Genomic DNA, 22,754 nt, shown 5'->3' on the forward strand with positions numbered 1-22,754 from the left:
ATTGAATTTTACTTTACGGGTCACCACTGTTGCAAGGGATGGTGTGATGAGGGGTAGGTGATGAATAAAATCAGAAGGTTTTGATGCGTATAAAAGTAATTCCCCAAATTTATTATCCCTTAACACAAATTACAGATTCAATTTACAGCTTGAATAATACAAAGTTTATAAATTAGATTACGACGATAGTGTTTGTGATAAAAGTTATTTTAACGTTGAAGCGAGCGGCGTGTTATTAAGACGAGCGAATTTAAGGTACTGATCTCTTGTTGGATTGCCACGTCTGTTTTTATATTGAAAGTAGACAAAGAAAATGCTATCCACAGCGTGGGTAAATTTATTGTTTTGTTCCCACATTGCGGATAGATTCCTGGGATTTTGTCTGCGAAATTTGATTAAGGTACAAACGTTATCAGTCCAACAATGGATTTCACACGACACAATGACAGGAATGCACTGTTTACTCGTTCATTCCTGTGATGGACAACTGACATCCGACACGTGAGTATTTCTTTGGCCGGTGGAAGATGATCATATGTCAGTTCGCACGGCCGCGTTTTTGCTGATTATTAAAACATTAAATAAAATATATTAAAATATTGTGATTATTAAAATGTTGTAATCTTTAGGTTTTCTTAACTGTCTTAACTGCTATTTACACATTTCACTAATCTGCGGACTCCTTCCACCCTCAGATGTATTTAATAAAGGGAAGTGAACTGAAATAACATGGTATTATTATCTATTTAATTATCTAGTCAGCAGTCAAAGTGACCTTAGGCCTTAATGAATTTAAAAAAACTAACTAATATGTATCGATTGGTTCATATTATAATACGCTCAGTTGCTAGTGTTAATCAACAATAAGTAAAGCGACAAATGAAATTTGAACAAGCAACGAGTTGTTGATTATATTTACTAGGGAATAATTTTTATTTTGTATTATTATTGTCAGGCAGGTTTCATTATGTTAATGTCAAATTCGTGTTGTTATGTCAAACGCAAGACAGGACACGCTCTTGCGGCCACACTTGGAAGCTCAAGGTTAATTTGAATATTTTCCTAGGTTCTCGGTTATCTTTGACACGAACGTGCCCAAAAAATTGAAATTGTTCCAATTTCGTCATGACCCCAGGGAATGACTCAAAAATTACTTTTCACAATCGGGGAGCCAGACGTTTAGCCTAAAAATCCGATACATAAAAATAAAAAAAAAAGGTGTAGAGATGTGGCAAATGAACAGCCGGTAAAACATACATGTTTCATCTGCTGCAAAAACATCACCGCATACAAAACACAATTATTGTAACTTTAAATAAATGAAACAATATTATAAAGACAACATTTTAATATCATTTCTTTTTTACAATAGCTATAAAAAAATTATTAATATTCTAAATATTTAACATATTATATTATTTAAGGCCAAAAATAATTACATACTAAAGGTTCGTCATTTTTTATTTATTTTTTGATGGGGTAAAATTGTACCGCAGTTCATACAGGGGTAAGATAGTACCGCGATATGCATTTACACACCAAGATATCGCGTCGCACACCCAAAAAAAACTACCTGCAGCCTGACTTATATTTGTATATATTTGTATATATCCTGCGTCATCACAATTGTATCTGTGAACTAAAATGGGCCCCTGGGAACTGTTGTGTCCGGAAACTTGTACGTAGGCAGTTCGCCGTATCACACTTCACCGTGAAATGTTGTATCGGAAATATATGGCCGTATATTAAAAACCGTCCAACCTCTTTGGGTCGTATAGTACTGACATAAAATTCATGTCTAAATAAAACACGGTTCTTGTCGGTTTACACTTTACAGGTAGCCAGCAACAAACAAATTTTGAAAATAGCTGATATAATGGATTATTTGTTAGGTTAGGTTAGGTTTTCATTCTTGAATTCATGAATTTTGCCAAATTCAGCTATGAAAATTGAATTAATGTTCATATTGAATCTAATAAGATTGAAGACCGTATGGTATACGGTCATTCCGATAAGAAAGCTCACGGCGAACTGCACCATGGTGAAATGTTTTACGTACAATTTACATGTAACCATGACATTTACGGTAGGTTTAAAGAGCCGGCTAGACAACAGCGAATTGCGTGCGCTTCTGTTTTCCCGTCCATACGCACAGGTTTCCCGATACAAAAAAAGCTTGTCGTAAAGCATGGGCGTCTAGCTGGCGCTTTAAGAATGGAATTACTTGTAACAGAGGCAAAGAGTACGTCCGTGACATACAAAACTTAATGTAGAAATCAGTCTTCAGTACAGCTGTTTAAATTTGAGTGTGCCATTTCCATTAGATTTTGCAAATTTAATAATTATTTGAGACATAAACTAGTAGAACACCTTTATACCTACATATAGATATATTTACAGATCAACCGATGACTTCATGCAACTGAGATATCAGCTTCAACTTATGTTTATTTTTTCATACATATGTACGCATTTAACGAAACGAAAAGACTTACAAGTATTGATTTTATGCATATGTCGCTTGATGGTGTAATGCATGACGCAATCCAAATGCAAGTATTTGGTATAACACAACAAAAATATCAACAAATGTCAAGACACTGGTCATTGTCTCAATAGACAGTGTTGGAGTTCCTTTTGTTGGTTTTGCTCTGAAGAGACGCTTCCCACTCCCTCGCGTGGAGGCAGTAGAGCTGCATGGCCGCCCTGGCGTCCTCGATGGAGCTGTGCTCCCCGCCCTGTATCGTCACGCCGAGTAATTCTTTGGATAGCCGCTTCAGAGATGGCGTGCTGCCTTTGGTTATCTGAAAAAATACAAAAATGTCGATTACACAATTCGAATTTAGCTTGCATCAGTGTCAAAGACTGCATGTACACTAAGAGCGTGATGCAGAACCATACTTATGCGTATAAGTCCCAATGATACACGCCTAACTTTAAGGACCCGATTTTGATGACCAAAGTTCAGTGAGAAAAACATATATAATTCTTATTACAACGCCTAAGTGGAAGAGAGAAAGAATATGTGACTTGTTTTTCTTGTTAGAGCGGTTGCTTAACCCATCCAAGACAGATTAAAATGGGAAATACTTTGGACCTACAGCCAGATTTAATTTTGTAGTTGAATTTTACAAAAGTATATGTTATACTAAAATTGCTATAACTTTTATATTATATACTTGATTCCAATTATTTTTGTGATATTGTGTAGGTATTGAATTATTCTTTCTAATTATTGTGTTTTATATATGACAATGGATTTATAGGTTTTAGGAAATAAATATAAAAAAAGATTTTTTTTTTTTTACATAAAATTTTATTGAGAAAATGATAAAGAATTCAAGAAAACATAAATAAAAACACATTAAAACAATAAAATTAAAAGTGAAGCTTAGTGTGGTATTCTTCAAAACACTCTGGAAGATGGAGAGCCACCTTGCATTTTTTAGCGTGTTTTTGAGTCTGGACCAGTAACTTTTGATAGTTGACTTTCGCACTGCGCACATTAGAATGCATAGGCAGAAGTAGGCCTGCAACTCCTCAGAAGTGATGTCCTTCCATTCTTCACTGGGCGTAGATGTAGATGATCTCTCCGTGGCGTATCTGAAGATAAAGAATAAAGAAATATTGAGTACCTACAGAACAGTGTCAGATATGGGAAATATTATTTTGCATTGAAATATGATCTGACTTGGTATATTGCAAAAGAAATACCCAAAATTGTATCAACATGTTTCGTTTATTTTCAATTGTAAACTACAAATATATAAATTGATAAAACATGTACGTACCGGTTAGTTTCGGAAGTGATTTGAGACAAAAACAGCTCCGTGAAAAATTCTCGACATGCCGCATACTCCGACTTGTCGGCCTCAAAGGCATTGATAGTCGTTCGGCATAATCCTGGCTGCCCCGTGAAAGGAATGCTGCAGACGTCTGCGGTCTCTTCCCAATTCCATGCATCACATGAATTCAATCGCAGGCGTTTGCTGGGGAACATATTTTGATCATCCGATGTAATTACGGACGGCGTGGTTATTTCTTCCTCGGGCCCTTCTTCATCTGACGAAATATGAAGATCTTTGTCGCAATTATTAATGTCTGGCTCACTATCACTGTCACAAAGACTGTCGTTATCAGATTGGTTCAATATATCGCGGATCTCATCGATAGATAATGATTTACCGCCACTTTTACGCAACAATTTATCGATACCCGAACCACTCGCCATCTTGATTATTTCTAAAGATGACGCGATACGAATCGACTTACAAACAATATTATTCCGAAAATATATATGGGTCACTGTATTACCGACAGTTTTAATTTCTGGATACATCATCTATTGAACGATTTTGGTTTGAGAATTTTTCGATAGATGGTAGTATATGGTTAAAAATTATCATTTGATTGTCCAGAAGTACTTTGTCAACAGCGGCGTCAAATTGACGCCGCTAGGGCGCGATGGGTTAACGTCAATGGCTCTACATCGCACCCTTTAGCCCTAATGCGATGATTTTTAACCTTTCATGGTTGGCGGAACCTTTTGAACAATTGAAAAATCTCAGGGAACCCCTGTGTGACATCCCATTTACGCTTCCAATAAGGTTCTCAGCTTACTGACAAAGACACTTATCATTTACATGGTCTACGTAACTGTACATATTATGTATACATAATTTAATATACACGGTTGACTGGCCGACTCAAAACCAATACCATCTATCTTGTCAAGTGGTTATGTTCTCAAAATTGTTTGCATTTGCCGTGGTCTCAATGCTACAATAGGTAGTGTGCTCGTCTGTCAACGGATGGAGGTGCAACCCCGAGTGCGAGCGTTTTTCGGCTGCGAGAGTTTTTTGCTCTGCAACCGTAACGTACATAAAGTCTGACTTAAAAAATTAAAATGTCACCTTTTTAAATGGCTTATAGCGTGCCGTGTCTCTGATTCTCCTTCTGGGATGGCTCAGGAATAGCACGTCGAGGTCATTCTTAAGCGCGTGGCCCACTAACGTCTTGTCCTTAAGTAGTTCAGCCACTTCCCGCTGTACAGTATCAAACGGTTCTCCGTTCAGCATGTCTTCTTTACGGATTCCGCTCACGGGTGTCCTGAATGATAAAAACTCTCATTTGTAACTCATATATAAAATATTATCAAATGAACCGTAACCGACTTTCAAAATAATAGCCTTAAATATGTGTACGTGGCGAACGTAAGTACGAAGGATGTACTTTAATGAACTAGAAAAAAAATAAAAACAAACATTCGTAACCAATTTCCTTGTTGGAATGAACTGTCAGTGTCGAATTGATTGCAGGGGAAAGGAGAAGGGTAGAGGTAGGCTGTGGAGATTCAACATAAATAGTGCACACTAAACTTTAAACTAAAAATACAAATTTAATAGCAGTTGGTACTTATTGGTTAGTTAACCTTCCCTAGACCAGTGGTCGGCAAACTCGTTAGTCAACAGAGCCAAATATCAACATTACAACGATTGAGATTTTTTTTGAGAGCCAAATTTCTTAAACTTACTATATAGGTAGGTACACTGTTAACGTGATATTATTCTTAATACATAATGATCTTATTTATTGATAAAAATTAAATTGTAGGTAAGGTATCTATAAAATTAAATCATGACAATGACTAACAAGCACTTAATGTGAACAATGGCCTTGCATCTCCTTGAAAAGTTTGGATAAGTCAATGTTGTCTTTGATTTTAGGCACGATTCCAGGTTCTCATCAATAAAACGACTTCTCAATTTACTCTTGATAAGGTTCATGCTTGAAAAAGATTGTTCGCATTAATATGTAGAACCGGAAAGAGAAAGAACAGCAAACGCTAGTTTTTCAACTGATCATATGAGTCAGGAATATTATTCCAGGTATTAAAAATCATCATGTCTTCCTTCTCCAGGTCTTTCAAAGCAGACCACTAAACTTGTGCTGTGAAACGTGTTCACATTTGTTTTTCTCCAACATGTCGATATCAGCACAGAGATGTTCAAATTTAGTGCTCCAAAATTTTTTATCCATAAGCTTTATCTATAATAGAGTTGATAATCTTAATCACCAGTTCCATAAGTTTGCAAATGTCTGCGTACAAAGCTCGTCTTGACGAATGGTGCAATGGTAAGCAAGTATCTCGTGATTTTTTTTTGCTTTCAAAATAGCAACAACCTCTTTTCTTACACCTGTCATACTTAACGCCCCACCTCCTCTGTTGAAATTGACACAATTTTATCGAGTGGAATTTGAGGTACAGTTCGGTTATGAGGAATACAGCGGAAAATACATTTTGAAAATACCCGATATACTGGATTTTTGTTAGGTTAACCTACCCAAATGAGATGTCCGGGGTTCCAGCGGCTAGCTCAGGTGTCCATCGAACCCCGGATTCACAAAAAAGAACGATATATTTATGTTTGTTAGGTTAAATAAAGCACTAAGTCTTTCTTGTGCGGGTCTTAGCGTTATATATTTTAATATTTAGTTGGACAACGTTATTTTGTAGTCTTTTCATTGATATACTACTGGATGAATCATATGCTTCTTAAAATGACGCCCGATTTTCAGCATGTCGGCCTTTGTTAAAACTTACTGAGTAATCCCGGTCTAGCTTGCATCTTACTCTAACTAATAGTCAGCGCATGACGACTTGCTCTGTCTGTTTTGCGTTGCAGCACCCTTAGGTTCACTATTCCAAGAACGCAAATTTAGTTTTACAGCCAGGGCAATACGGGTGAAATTCGGGAATCCATGTTAACGGTCTTAACGCATTATACCTACAAGGAAATATTATAAGACGATATTCGTTATATCTTTTGTGGTACATTTTTAAAATGACACTTGTATGGGAACTGCTCATCTAGTAGTATATCAATGAGTCTTTTACATATTTTGTTTTTACAATCAGTTTCGCAGGTCCGTACACGGTTTACAAAGGACGCTTACTAACTTTTTTTTTCTCTTTTTAAATTCCCCATACCCACGCCGACCAGCAAAAAGGACTCTCGTGATTGGCCAAATTTTATCGCGTGATCCTTTTGATTTGACGAATCACAAGGACCACCTCGGCGCAGGCGCGCGGAGATTTTAACGTTGCCGGCAAAATTTATTAGATTTAAATACTTACTTATATTTTATACATTATATTTAGTCTTAAAATTATCTCTTTCATCCATCATCATTTATACTTTTTAAATCAAATTAAATTCATCTTAATTACACCTCCGCCCAGTATATGATTTTCACACACCGGACGAAGGCCTTTACTTATGAATAAAAAAAAATAATACGTAGTTGAGCAAGGAATTAGATTAGATGTTTTATGAAGCCGTTTCTAGAGGTCAGGGTTACGTTTCGACTTATGACTACTAAATGATTATTTTACACCGGGAGAAGCCCGCCTGTAACAGGGGTGTATCACAAACCTAACCTAACCAAACCTAACTCAACCTAAACTAACCCAAACTAACAAATAATCCAGTATATCGGGTATTTTTAAAATGAGTTTTCCGCTGTATTCCTCATAACCGAACTGTACCGAATATGATGTTTTTCCATACACTCAATTACAGCATTTGCAATATCCTCTACACATGTTTCATATTGGAGTGGCAATAATCTTACAAGTTCTTCTTTAGGACCTGTAGATGAAATAAATCGTACAAAACGTGAAACTTGTGCTGTATCATTTATGTCACAAGACTTGTTAACTGCTATTGATAAAGCTGAAACCAATTTAAGATCTTTGACTTGCTGGTTGGTTATATTCAAAGACATTTTGACTGTTATATCGTTCACTGTTTTAGCCCGTACGTGGTCATTTGTGGCAGAGCCACACCCAAGGGGCCAAAGAGCCACATGTGGCTCGCGAGCCGTGGTTTGCCGACTACTGGCCTAGACCAAACCATATTAGTTTCTGGGGTAATAATATGTTTACAAGCTAAAGTGCTGACTAGGGAATCCAATCCCGAGCCAAAATTCTGATTTCGGGATTACAATTTGACAATCCGGGGATCCCGGGACTGGTCCTGGGATTGGCATTTTTTCCATTGTTAGCTAATATAAAGTTTTTATATTTACACATAACATTGATAAAATCGGTCAAAAATAAATCTTGTATAATTTATACTATTTAAGACATTTATTGTTAATATTGTATATCTACGTTCAATCTTGGAAATACATAAGTTTAATGGAGTAAATAATAATAAATATATATATATAAATAATAATGTGAATTTAATATGAGATTACTGTTTCTGATAGTAAAGACTTAATGAATGGATTAGCGAGATTTAAAATAGTAAAGCAAATAATCATGGCGTACTTATGGTCTTTCCGCTTCATAAATCTAATTAGTCAGCCAAATATGAAACTGCCGTAAAACGTATGAGGTCATGGTGGAATTACTTTGTTAAAAGTGCGAAGCATTGTTTTTTTCCAATATTTCTCATTTTTAATAATTTATGTGAAAAAATAAAATGAATCGGCAACTTACACATGGGTATAAATCAAATTTCATTCAAACTCAGTTTATTTCTAATGTAGTTATTTTTCGCAAATCTCAAGCTTAAGCAAGACGCGTCGTTGTCATTGTACCTATATTGCTATTAATTAATAAGTTGTGAAAATTGGTAGACATCAAAATGCTCTGCGCGGTGTAGTTCGTATTTTTTTCCAGCAGATTCGCTACTATCGTTTTACTATGTAGGCACAGGTATCGGACAAGTTCAAACTATCGCCTGAAAATTCAGAAGCACGCAATCTCACAACTTGCATGATAATACGTGATTACACAATATGCATTTTCTTATGACCGCGATAATAATACATAATATCAGCAGTAAATCAACGCACGCGTAAACAGTCTATTAGATTGAAAGTATGTTATGCACAGCGCCAAATGTCTACAATTGTCCGTCAAATAGTTTTAAATTTGTCACGGGAAGCAGTATTAACATTACTCATTATTTTTGGCTTATTAGGCTCAATTTACTCAAAGCTTACCGCGGAGAAACGTCAGATTTTTCGAGTCTATACCTGAAACCACCCAAACGCCACTTTTTGAGCATAGACAACCATGGCAAAACCACTATTATAAGCGTAGACTAGAACAAATATAAAAATCATTTAGGTAAGTACAATGAATAAAATTCAAAGATTTTAAATTAATAAAAAACCCCGTTTTCATAAATCAGTATAGCATAATAGAGTTTGTCAATGCATTTCATAAAATTAAAATAAATATAATGTAACTTTTGACACAAAGACACTCGTGCTTAATCCTTCGTATAAAAACGCTCTAAACAGGCGAAAATGAGGAATATTGTTAAAAATAACGTTATAACCTAGATAACAATATTTATATAAAATTTAGCCGTGTTAACTAAACATTATTGTTAATATTTCAGATAATTCCGACTCAAATTTAATCAGTAAAATAAGAAATACGAGTGAAAATGGCTGGAATGCCTTTTAGTTACACTTTGATTACCTACATAGTGATTTTTTTTATAAAATAATAAATATCCATAGTCAGTATTCCGTATCCGTATTCATTTAAATGTATAATAAATAAAACTGGCTCCAGTTTATTAGCCCCACGCAAACATTTCGCATCCACAAACAAATGGCCCGGCCACACAGCCTCGATAAAACGGCTCACACTGATTTGAATTAAACGTCACTGATTTTCATTAGAATGCCAAGAATTTTTTTTTTGTTAGGTACGAGGGTGGGTCAATAATTCCTTAGAAAAAAGCATTAAAACAGGTTTTATTTTTGTATTTTTTTTTTATTTCTCAACATAATTTCCTTGGAGCTCAATACACTTGGTTAGACGTTTCTCAATTTTTTTTAAACCGTCAGAAAAATAAGTTTTCGGAAGGTCCTCAAAATAAGCATTTGTCCGATCGATGACTTCTTCATTTGAAAAAAAACGTTGTCCACTTAGCCATTTTTTTAAGTTTGGGAAAAGGAAAAAGTCACTGGGGGCTAAATCTAGCGAATACGGTGGGTGGTCGACCAATTCGAACTTCAATTTTTCAATTTTAGCCATTGATCGTAAACATGTGTGAACACGGTCATTGTCCTGATGAAAGAGGATTTTTTTCCTGTTTAAATGAGGCCGTTTTTCTTCAATTTTGTTTTTTAGCTGGTCCAATAAAGATGCATAATAATCCCCTGTTATTGTTTTTCCTTTTTCCAAATAGTCAACGAAAATAATTTCACGTGCATCCCAAAATACAGTAGCCATAACCTTACCAGCTGATTTTACGGTTTTCGCCTTCTTTGGACATGGTTTGCCTTCGCAATCCACTGCTTTGACTGTTCTTTCGTCTCGGGAGTATAGTGGTGTATCCATGTTTCATCTACAGTCACAAAGCGACGAAAAAATTCATCCGGATTGCGTTGCATGAGCGACAACAGGGCTTTAGAGGCCACCACCCTACTGCGTTTATTGTCGACTGTGAGCAAACGCGGCACCCATCTTGCAGAAATATTTTTCATGCTCAATTTGTCATGTAAAATAGAAATGACGCTACCTTTTGAGATCCCTGTAACCTCAATTATCTCACTCAACTTTAATCTTCGGTCACTTAACACCATATCGTGGATTTTATTGATCATTTCTGGTGTAGTCACCTCTACAGGACGTCCTGAGCGTGGTTCATCCTTTGTTGATGTACGACCACGTTGAAATTCATTTAACCAGTTATAAATAGTTGCAAGTGAAGGAGCAGATATGCCGTGAACTAAATCCAACTCATTTTTTATTTCCTTTGCTGTTAACCCTTTTATATTAAAATGTTTAATAACAACTCTAAACTCAATTTTCTCCATTTTCCATTTTTCCATTTTCCACAAGCAATTTTTTTTTTTAAATAAACGAGAAACACACAACAACCCGACCAATCTGATTGAAACTTCGCAGCATACTGAATCGGTAGTGCCGCTGCATGAAAACAAACCGCTTGCAGTACTAGTCGCGCCACCTGTCGGCTTTTCTAAGGACTTATTGACCCACCCTCGTACATACGATTAAGTATGTATAATTATTTAAACTTTTAACACTATTTTTTTTATTTATATCTCTTATATTAAGCTAGAAATTTGATTTTGAGCGGCCATCAAGTTCTAACACCAAACATTTTTTTTTCCTTATTTTTACATGCATACCTTCGAGTAATTTAATTGCATGATTTTTCATGTATTTTTTATTGTTTTTCCATTTAAATTACGCGAAAACCGAAATATTTAGTGAGCATTACGCCGTGTTGGCTAATTTGCGAAACTCTTTTGACAGGATTTTTCAAATGGATGCGGTTGTTTTGGTTCGGGATATTTTTACGGGGTGCTTAGTGAAAATAGAAAAATGCTAATTTTTCGCGTAATTTAAATGGAAAAACAATAAAAAAATACATGCAATTAACAATGCAATTACTCAAAGGTATGCATTTAAAAAATATGGAAAAAAATTGTTTGGTGTAAATTTAATGGTTCACTGTTCTTTGTGACTGTACTCATTGTCTACGGTTATAATAGCGGTTTTGCCTTGGTTATCCGTGTTCAAAAAGTGGCATTTGGATGGTTTCAGGTATAGACTCGAAAAATCTAACGTTTCTCCGTGGTAAGCTCTGAGTAAATTGAGCCAACATAATATATCCAATGCCGGTGAGCTATATCCGTATGCTACCCATGCACTGTGATGCGTTTAATCTAATATGTCTATTTTGTTTCCATGTAGTCGATTAAGTTAGATGGAATGGAAAACCACCCAACAGCACTACAGACGTAGCAATTTGATTGGAACATTTTATCGTTGGATGGACTCGTATAAACGTTCTGATATCATCCAAACGCCACGAAATCGGAACGTCTAGTGTCCCACATAATTAACCAGTACCAAAATAAATAATTTATTATATTTACCTATAATCGATGACTTTCTCTCTGGCCATTACGAACTTGTCGTAAATACAATCGCCGAATTTATTAACAAGGGATACTCTAGCCAGCATATTATCGTTTCCACCGTTACCGATCCCGACCATTTCGCAATCAATAGCTACAAACTTCGTCAAAGTTGGCTGCGAGCTTTTCCTTTTGCCGACACTATTTTCACCACTGGCAACGCCGGTAGATTTGTTATTGTTGTTCGGGAACATTTTGAGGTTATCTTTCTTCTCCAAGCGCTTCGCCTTCCAGTATGCGTCGGAGTTTTCAATCTCAGCCCCGGTCTTCTTGGGCTGGTGAGGTTTTCTGTCAAAGACTGTCTGGTTTGCCATGAAATTCTGCCAATTCGCGCCGATGTTGTTGCGATCCAGGACCGTGGCTGCGCGACCCGACGGTGAGGTGCTTTGTTTTTTGTTGTTCCTCTTCCGAGGTATCGACTCGGCGATCTCTTGGCCGGCCATGACGATATAATACTCTCGCACGAAAATAACTATTGGCTCGATTAAGTCGGCAAGTCCGTAAATTAAAATCTGCAATAGTTCAAAAAGCCAACGAAAAACAGCGAGAACGATTGACAGACCGTTGTCAAACACGTTCATGTTAAGAATGGTGTTGCCCGTACAAATAAAGGTAGGAAAATAAAATAAAGAGAATTTCAATGAGGTTAAGTATTCAAATTGTGTTTACAATACCTAATTTATTTTACGTGTTGGGGAATACCTAGGTATCAATAAATTGTCACCGGGAATACTCAGGCCTCAGGTGTCGTCAAATTTGGGAAGTGATTCAGTTAAATATATTTATATTTTTTAAATGTAAACTCAATAATGAATGTAGGTAGGTACCTATCTTTATTTAAGCACGTGATAATATTTACTTAAGTACCTAATATATTATTGAGTTCCGATACCTACCTAACTTATATTCAACAATTTTTTTATTTGTATTAAATTTAATACCTAAATGAAAAAAACATAACCACCTCAATTTTAGCCGACCGTATATTTTTGCATTTGATAGCCTTAAAATATGTAGGTACTTAAAACTTCATTTTCATAAACTAATTTATTTGACGTTTAGTTTTGTGATAACAAAAAATAATCAAACTGAAATTCTGAATCTTGATTCAATAATAATAATATGTAAAAAATACATATAAATCATCTCTGTAGCACCAATTATAAATAAATGACAATTAGGGTTTTCATTTGTATTAAGAAAATTAATAATAGTCAACAGGGAATGGACGTTGTTGACATAAAACGGGAGCCACGGAATCCAGTTCTCAGCCGCAGTGACAAGAAAATTGATTAAATCAACAAGGAAAACATGTTTAAAACTAAATTATATCGTTTGGGCTTGAGATAAGAAAGATTTCGTATGTGCAGTAAGGAAATGTTTCTGTTATTGTTGATACTATTTTGAGGTTATGTTTTACATAAAGAGGCGTTGTAAAGTTTACATAAATAGTCTCTTAAACAAATACCTATGACTGACAAAGTTTAGTGTGCACTTTTGATGTCGGATCTTAATAGCCTGCCTCCACCCTTTGCAACAGCCGTGCACAACCATTTATTTGAAACTGAAATGCACGTCCTCATCTGCAAATGTTGCTATGAAATTAAATGTAATTTAGACAGTCATAAACGTACAAATTTGCTTTAATCAAAACAATATCTCTTGTGGAATGTGTCGCAACTACCAATGAATAGAATACAAAAAAAAACTAGCAGCGACTTCATCAATATGAATGAAGAACTACGCTGATTCGATTCGATTTTTTTTCAAATCAATGAGATAGACAACGGTTGGATGTCCCTTTACCCCCACCTCACCGAACTACTCCACCACTGCTATCTTTAAATGTTCATTTGTGTAAGGATAGATGTACTTTAGTCTGGACTACACATAATGCTCAGTCATAATATGATGATTACAAATGTGAATTTTGCTACACATGAATCCTTAATTCGAAATACTTGTAGCATATTTACCCATTAGCCTCTTTAACCACTTACTTTTCCCTCCACCACCCGTCATGTCTCCAAACCTGTTATGTAGGCGTATACCGTGGCGTTACGAACGATAGTCGCTTATCAAATTTAAGCCGAAAGTATCCCAGAAGCAACTTCCCAAGACCTTGGTTGGCATGCACTTTGGCTTCAGTTTCATTGCATTTCAATGTTTATTGTAACATTTCATTTTTTTAATTACTTACAGCTTTCTGGTAGATAAAATTGCTCTGACAAATTGCAAATGGCTTCGGACTCGGATTCCGAAAAGGAATTGGTCATCGATGAACAAAATGAATCAACAAACGAAAACAACTACATACCTACAAACGAAGCTGAATCCAATCACAAGCACAAGAAAAATACAGTGCAATACACACCCGCCGCATGCAAAAAAAAAACTGAAAAACGTAAAACGGTATCTGTTTCACGATTAAAAAAACCGAAGAATAAATTTGATCTGTGCAAAAATCAATACGCGCAATGTTACGCACAGTTTGTAAGGCCGAAATCTAAACACAGTGTCGAAGATAAGCAAAATGATGTTGTTAATAATAAACGTAATTCAAATTTTAATGCCAATGATTCTAATGTTATTAAAGAAAAGAATTCAAATATAAAAGAGTTGAATCCATTCTATATCCGCGATGGGATCGTCAAATCACTCAAATCCATCCAATCGTCAGTCAAACTTGAAGACTGTGAATGGAAGCACATCAAGGATACCATATTGGAGGATAATTACTCGGTGAAACAAGAATCGTTTGATGACGAGGGAAATTCTCATGAAGATGAAATTAAGAAGGAGATCGTAGATGATGAAGAGGTATGTACTTATAATTATGAGATAATGTTTACATAACAACTATACTCAAATCGATTTTTTTCTAATGTGTAAGGGTGTTTGTCCACTGTCCGATCAGAACGGTCCAAATCTGTGATCAACTGATGTGGCAATCTTTACATTTATATACGCCACTTATCCACACAACTCCTGTCATCCGAGATCCATCACCTACTACTACTACTTCACCATGTTTGATCATGGGCCTCCACGGGGTGGAGGTTGTATTAACAGATTTTGTTTTTTACGGGAAATGGAAGTTAGCCATTTGCTCAATCTATTAGGTCCATACTCTGACTCCAAACACAAATTTAAAATCAATAATATGTGTATAAGCCAGACCCAGAATTTGAGACCCACGACATTACACGCTGACGCTTAAGCCGCTCGGCCATCGTGGGCGTCATTAACCAGTGCCGGATAATTATGCTATATTGGTCCGAACCAAGGCCTGAACAAAAACGATGCATGAGTGCGAGTGAGAAAGTATTCGGCACCCTTATAATCTCTGCGACACGAGCTATAGTAAGATAAAAGGTCTACCTATTTTTTAGTTAGTTTCCAAAAGTATCGCCGGCAAATCGTGCTGAATCACTTCACACAGCGTCGATAATCTGCGAGTTCGTGTTGCTAAATTTGCTATTTTTTGTGTTAAACATAAAGTCAGTGGTAAATATTTTTAATTAATTAAATAGAAAAGGTGGTTCTGCGTGTTGTATTAAAATATGGTAGCCGTACTGATAAGCAAGAAGATGGTATTACGTTTCATAGGTAAGTTGATACATGTTCGTGACAATTTATTTGTATATTATTATTTATTTTAATATCAGTGACCTAGTGTTTCTTTAAAATAACTTAAATTATGGATATCTTTACCTAATTGGTGGCATTTTGACCGCTTAAAAATACTATATAACGTAAAAAAATTATATTTTAATTCTGAGCGTCTAGTGCGAGCACTTTGGGCGAGCACTAGCGAAATGGTCTATGGTCTCGAACATTTGTAGGCGAATGCGTTCACTCGCCCACAAACCAAACGCACGACACGTAGCTTCATCTAGCAAAGCAACGAGTGGCGTCTAGATGTATCTATAGTCTATGGTCCGAACTCATTTCTCGATCTGCGTCTGCATGCTTCAATACACGTGTTTTGTGTATGTTCCTATAATGTTTATTATGTCAGTGGCCATAAGATATGCTGATAGGATAGGCTGTTAAGATCCAGCTTAAATAGTGCACATTAAACTTTGTCAGTCATACGTATTTGCTTCCATTGAAATACGACTACAAATTGTAGATAGTGTTGGATGGTTTTTAAAATTCAATTTAACCGTGCCTAAACCAAACCATAATAGTTTTAAGTATGCTATGGGCGATCCGAAAAAAAAGTGCACACTTTTTCAGTCATACCTATTTATTATTAAGAATACATATTACAAATGGTGTTGGTTAGTTTTTAAAAATTTATTGACCCCTGCCTAAACCAAACTATGATAGATAAAAATATTCTTCTATCTATAAAATATCCAAAATCATGTATGATTTAATGATTCTCCCGTTGGGGAATTATTTCCAGGTAACACCCTAATCATCATTATCAGCTGGAGTTGATTCACTGCTAGATGAAAGCCTCCCCTAGCTCTCTCCACTCATCTTGGTCCCTAGTTCTTTGCCGCCACGTACATCCACCAAACTTTATGAGTTTGTCTATCCAGCGGGTTTTAGGGTGTTTAGTGCCCCTTAGATTCAAATTAAATTTTATTAAAATTTTTACTATAGTGAACATTACAAATTATTAATTTAAGACGTTCACAACATGACATTTAGAAACAAAGAAATATTATTAAAACGGTTATATAAAAGTTGTTGAGTGTAAATACAATAAATATAAATTAGATAGGTACAAGGAAGTACACGGAATGAGCTAAGCAGACCCTATTTTAAGAATTCATAAAACAATGCCCACATAGTATACTCCTCCCAATTGGCATTACCAATGGCAGGTTAGTTCTGCATCTTGGGAGAACAAACAACTGATGCTCCCGATTTCTAAGATAGTTATCAGATTGATACCAGATAAAGGTCTCCCACAGGAGACCACCTCAAAGGGCGGACCGAACCATCATATTTCCCAAAATACCACAGCCTACGTCCACTCTTCGCGGTTATCGCAACCCTCGGCCGTGCGAAACCCGCCTCAAAAAATCGTAAATTCAAATTCGTCAGCGCTCCCGCCATAACACAGACGCGGCCTGTCAAAAACGGTCGCTCGCGCCACCACTAGTCAATCCGTCGGTAAAACAGGGAGGTTCCCGACCGACGGACGAACAGGACGCCGCCTGACAGTTGAACGCGCGCGAAAATCTCTCTCTTATGTCAGACGTCGACCAGCCAGCATCTCTCTCGTATCAGACGTCGACCAGCCAGGATCTCTTCTCTCTAGTATCGGACGTCGACCAGCAAGCACTGACTCTCGCCTCGGATGCCAAGCATCAGCAGCCCAGCCGCGAAACCACGTTTGCAGCCCGCCAAAGCGCCAATTACCAACCGACCGCCAACGACAATACCCTGTATCTGCGATACGATAAAATATACCAGCCTCGACACCATACACCGTGCATTTCTGTCTCCCACCCCTGCTTTGACCTTGACGTTATCACGGCCTGCTATCTCCGCTTAAGAGCGCGCGGAAGGCCGGTGATAAGATACATACCACTGTACGCCGGAATTTTTCCAGCGACATACCGGCCCATTGCCATTTCATCTGCTTAGCGACCTCTATCACATTACATAGTCTTGTCTGCTTCCTTATCCATTGGTATCTTTTGTGCTTTTTACTCATTATGCCCAACATGCACCTTTCCATGCCACGTTGTGCTACTCGTAATTTTTGGTTTTCTCTTACAGTAAGGGTCCATGTTTCACATGCATACGTGAACGTTGGTAGCATAGATTGGTTGAACACTTTACGCCTAAGACGCAATGGGAGGTCACTTTTGAAGGTACTATTCACGCGCCCGAATACAATCTCGTCAATTGACTGTCGAAGACAGACGTAATTGTTGAATCTGAGTGCCAATGATGAGGATTGTTTTAGGTTCAGTACAACTCTAATGTGACTGGTAAAAGCCTTCATCTTTTTTATTTACAGGCATTTGACGTAAGAGGACATACCTTCAAATTGCAAATGGCCCCGGGCTGCAAACGTGATGTTCAATATTATAAGCAAAGTGACATTATTGACCAAATAATCAATTCGAGTTTTAATGCAAAGAAATCGAACATGATCGATATTGAAATCGGTTCGCCCGACAAACCGTCACATGAATTTAAAGGCTACAGTTATGAATTAAAAAAAAATGAAGACACCGTTTTGGATGATCATTTGTCGGTGAAACAGGAGCCATTTGAAGATGAAGGAAATTTTGCTGAAGATATTACGATCGAAGAACATGATGTTAAGGAGGAAATCTTGAACCAACAAAAGGTTTGTATAAATAATATAAAATGTTTAACTATTTCGTATTGTAAGAATGTAATATTCTAATTATCGAACATACATAATTCTGAAAACACTCATGAGAAAATATAGGCAATAGAAAAAATCTTTTTCGAAAAAAAGTAAGACACCCGGCTGGGATCGAACGAGCGTCTCTTGGGTTTCGCGCCCTGTGCATTACCACTATGCTACGACTGCCATGCTTAATTGCGACAAACTTTAACTATTGGCCTTATTAATTCCTAATATATTAATATATTATATTTAATTTTGTGATAAAAATAATTTTATATACCAATGGTGATGGGAAACATGGCTTGCTAAAGGGTCAAAGATAATTGTGCTGATTTTGAAACCGGATACTTCATTTGTTGTCTGTTGTTTGATTCACAGTTGACTGAAACGGCGGCCTTCGGAAAGAATTGCTTCGAAGAGTGTGCCGATGTTAAATGCGAGCACCGTAAATTCAAGATGAAAGCTAATTTACATAACCACATGTTGACGCAAAGCAGCTGTAAAGATGGTATAAAGGAAAAATGCACAACGTGTCCTGTTTGTAAGAAAACATTAAAAACACAGTCGGCTTTAACCCACCACAGCTTAGTACATTCGAATGCGCGACCCCATTTATGTAAAATCTGCAAAACATCATTTAAAGAAGCGCCGTCACTCAGACGTCACATGTGGACGCATCTTGATAAACAGCATCAGTGTAAAATATGCCAGAAACACTTTGTCGAGAAAAATTCATTGATGAGACACATGAAAACGATTCACGCCGACGAACAAACGCAAACGAATGACAAACACTCGTGCCTGACCTGCAAGAAAGAGTTCGCTTCATTCGGAAAATTCGACAGGCACAATCGACGTCATGGTAATCCTGATTTCGAGTGCTCGTTCTGCGGGAAAGTTTACGCGGGGCCTTCGCAATTGAGAGTCCACATGCGGATACACACGGGAGAAAGGCCGTTCAAATGTGAAGTCTGTCAAAAGAGTTTCACACTTAAACACGTCATGCAGGCACATATGAAACATGCATAAACACGTGGATAATTACGCGTGTAATTTATGCACGGACGTCTTTCATCGCAAGAAAGATCTCACCAATCATCTGACGACACATCTCACGGAGAATCCCATTGTCTCCGAAGAGAACCTCGAGGGTGACAACAAATTAGATAAAGTTAAACAACTTCAGAAGAGTATTCTATTGCTGAATAGCGCTCTGTCTGTTGTAGACTGTGAACGTGAAGGATGTTTTTCATAATGCCTCACTAGTCGAAAACTAAGATACATCTGTGCATGAAGAAATTACGCAAATGATAAACATCTGAAAATTTGAGCTCCAACGCACTGTTTGACTGTTTGATTGAAACTCAACGCACGTTACACCTGCAAACCTTGCCATCAAATTAAATGTAGTTTGGACAGTCCCCATCACACAAATTAGTGCACTTTAATCAAAACAACATTCCCCAAGACTATGCGTTGATGCTTCCCATGAAATATTACAAATGCTCCTGCAAATATGGCCACGCCTGCTTGTGTGGCAGTATTCCATTCACAACGGAATTAAAAAAACATGTAATTTGCATCAAAACATTTTAAACGCTTGTGAACAGTTTTTATACAGTAGCTCAGACTTAGTCTGGACTAGACATGGTCTACAACAGGGGTAATCAACCTTTTTATACCTACCGCCCACTTTCATATCCACTTGAACGTGAACTAAACTTATGCAAGGGCGATACAAATAGTATATTTACTGAAATTTAAATTATTACTGGGAATTTTATGATAACATAATGAAAATGTTTTTAAACCTCCTACCGCTCACCGTGAAAGCTGGAATGCCCACTAGTAGGCGGTAGGGACCAGGTTGACTACCCCTGGTCTACACTGTAAAATGAGCACTGAATTTTTGCTACTGTGTCATTTGTATGCATTAACAAATTTAACGTGCGACTTTAGAATAATGTTAGATTAATGAAAATCGAGATTTTGTATAAATTTGGAATATATTTATATCGATCAATTTAGAAAATCTATATTCAGTCGATTCCGCTTAATTAGGACACATCGGGACTAGGACATTTTGGCCTGATAAAACCACAGCCCCAATTATGTCAATTTCACATTAACCCATCGCGCCCTATCGGCGCCGGTGTTACAGGATGCAGGACATGAAAATCAAAAAAATTTAATTATATTTTGATTTTTTTAAAAGTTGAAATTACTTACTAATATATGTAGCTATCATTTTATGATGTTAGTTATATACAGTCCAATATATTTTTCAACAAATATTTGATTTATGAAATCTATTTTTATTTAAATTTGTCAAAATAATGATCAGTTCGCTAGGTATGAGGTGTATATGTATATCTTGAAGAGTATTATATTAAGCTCCAGTTTTAGTATATCTTCCTTTTATTATTTACTTCTATCATGGACTTTATATCCATGTCATTTTGTATAAAAAAAGTCTAAAAAACCCCAAAAAACTATATTTGACATTCTTTTTTCATTCCACTTATACACTTAAAATGTAAATACTAATAGAAAAATTCCAAACCTATAAATATTTAAAAGATTTATTTGAATTGAATGAATAATACATGAGTTATATCAATTTTAGTAATCAGTGTGCATTTTTAAGTGATCCTGAAAAATTAATTCTGTCTGGAATGGGTTAAATTAAACATTTTTTTTTTTAATGATTTTACCGAGGCTTTGACAGCGACTCGCTGTCATACCGCCTCATCTCATCTAGAGGAGGATTCGCCGATCAGGCCCTCACTCCAATTCTGTTAAAGAACTTTACAATTCTGCCAAGCTCTTCCGTCCTAACCACCGCCAGGGCACCTTTCAATTCGTAGACATTCTCAAAGGTATCCGCAATTCGCAGCTGTACTCTGTGTCGTTCATATTTAGGGCATTGTACTGCTATATGTACAATGTCCTCCAAAACAACACATTCATCGCAGAGCTGCGAATCGCTTCTTCCCATGACATCAAATCTTTTACCCATTGTGTGTCCTGTTCTTAGCGTCAGTATCAGCTTAAGCTCAATTTCTCTTCAAAGGAGTCTGTAAACCAGGGCATCGAACGTGGGGATGGTAGAATAGACTAACTCCATTACCCCTTTTCTAGGGATGCCCTGTGGTGATGGTCATATGCTTTGGCACATTTTCTTTATGGCCTCATTCCAGTCTAGGTATTCTGGTACCCACTGATTTGGGATCCCTGATAATGTAACATTCTTTTCATTGAACATACATAATTTGAAAACATCTCATGTGAAAACGTCGTAATTAAGTAGGATGCCCGTAGCATATACCCTATCCACCCATTATTTTCGAATGCGATTTTACGCCAGATGGCAAGCGAAACGTATGCTTTGCGTTCATGACCTCTACCATAAGTTTAGCGAACCGATTGCTAAATTTGGCAGAGTTGATTTTTGACAGATTGCAACTGACAGCCCACGTTTATTGATAATTGTCATAGGTACTTGTTTTCTTTCGTATTTCATTATGATTCAGTGAATTATTTTGATTATTGTCTAATGGTATTATCTATTTTACAATTGATCCTGTAATTGGTGCTTCATTTTATTCAATCATGACTGCTTTATTTATACTGAACTTTGCGTTCGTAGATGAAGCTAATCTACAATGCCGCAAATTTCGTAAAAACGTAAAAGTCTCGTTAGTAAATACAAAATACACATGAGATGCAGATCACGATAACCATTTACTTCTATTTGTTTATATTGTAATGATTATATTTATTCAATAACGTTTATTCGGCATTCGGATTATCCGGCCATAATGTAATATTAATCGAAAAATAAAAGAAATAATATGAAAGTATGTAATAGCTAGTTCAAAATATAGGGACTACTAAGGAAATCTAGCGGCAAAATGCAAAAATTTATCGTTTATTTGACAGTTAAACGCCCATAGACATCAAAAACTGACCATAGAGAACAATATTTTTCTGTTTTTATATAAGGAATACTTGTTTCAAATAGACGTGCATGTACAAACACCGTTATTTGAATTGAGCATTATGGAACACGGCGGCACCTGAATATACAGATTCGCAGGCAAGTGGGTGAACACTCGACAAGTTTTATTACGGCAATAAACGGTTCCGGCGTAAGATGAGACCGTCATAAACGGTTCGTTTTGACCTATTTCCATTGACGGCCTATTAATTGGAAAAGCACAATGGTGCGAATCCAACGGTTCCAGGTTCAAGTCCGATCGTGTTTAGTATCCACTATTTATGTCGGATCTCCACAGCCTACCTCCACCATTCGCCTAATGACTCCTAACAACCGACGCAAGAGTAAATATGTAGTACGTAACATTTAATGTTACAGAGCAGCAGAGCCATGAGTTGAACAGTCCGATGGCCTGCT

The 22,754-nt window shown here is 36.6% G+C and overlaps 2 protein-coding genes across 2 annotated transcripts; one reads left to right on the forward strand and one right to left on the reverse strand.

The window, feature by feature from the left end:
* Positions 1–1,473: 1,473 nt before the first annotated feature.
* Positions 1,474–12,575, reverse strand: LOC147076505 (uncharacterized). Its single transcript, XM_085941164.1, has 3 exons — positions 11,944–12,575; positions 4,914–5,109; positions 1,474–2,804 (listed from the first exon to the last, which is right to left on the reverse strand). The coding sequence occupies exons 1-3, from the start codon at positions 12,564–12,566 to the stop codon at positions 2,613–2,615; spliced, it is 1,011 nt and encodes a 336-aa protein (XP_085797290.1). The 5' UTR covers positions 12,567–12,575; the 3' UTR covers positions 1,474–2,612.
* A 401-nt stretch (positions 12,576–12,976) lies between these two features.
* Positions 12,977–19,487, forward strand: LOC147076506 (uncharacterized). Its single transcript, XM_085941167.1, has 4 exons — positions 12,977–13,354; positions 14,188–14,805; positions 17,975–18,310; positions 18,716–19,487. The coding sequence occupies exons 2-4, from the start codon at positions 14,224–14,226 to the stop codon at positions 19,364–19,366; spliced, it is 1,569 nt and encodes a 522-aa protein (XP_085797293.1). The 5' UTR covers positions 12,977–13,354; positions 14,188–14,223; the 3' UTR covers positions 19,367–19,487.
* The last annotated feature ends 3,267 nt before the right edge of the window (positions 19,488–22,754 follow it).

This window comes from Rhyacophila brunnea, unplaced genomic scaffold (assembly GCF_057557595.1).
Source record: "Rhyacophila brunnea isolate RB1 unplaced genomic scaffold, BYU_Rbru_1.0 scaffold_13, whole genome shotgun sequence".
NCBI classification, from domain to species: Eukaryota; Metazoa; Arthropoda; class Insecta; order Trichoptera; family Rhyacophilidae; genus Rhyacophila; species Rhyacophila brunnea.

Excerpts from the sequence above, each read along its gene's own strand:
- LOC147076505 (XM_085941164.1), bottom strand. The coding sequence starts at position 12,566 with ATGAACGTGTTTGACAACGGTCTGTCAATCGTTCTCGCTGTTTTTCGT. Across the intron at positions 5,110-11,943 it reads GAGAAAGTCATCGATTATAG|GACACCCGTGAGCGGAATCC; the intron begins GTAAATATAATA and ends TTTATCATTCAG. Across the intron at positions 2,805-4,913 it reads GCTATAAGCCATTTAAAAAG|ATAACCAAAGGCAGCACGCC; the intron begins GTGACATTTTAA and ends GTATTTTTTCAG.
- LOC147076506 (XM_085941167.1), top strand. The coding sequence starts at position 14,224 with ATGGCTTCGGACTCGGATTCCGAAAAGGAATTGGTCATCGATGAACAA. Across the intron at positions 14,806-17,974 it reads AGATCGTAGATGATGAAGAG|GCATTTGACGTAAGAGGACA; the intron begins GTATGTACTTAT and ends TTTTATTTACAG. Across the intron at positions 18,311-18,715 it reads AAATCTTGAACCAACAAAAG|TTGACTGAAACGGCGGCCTT; the intron begins GTTTGTATAAAT and ends TTTGATTCACAG.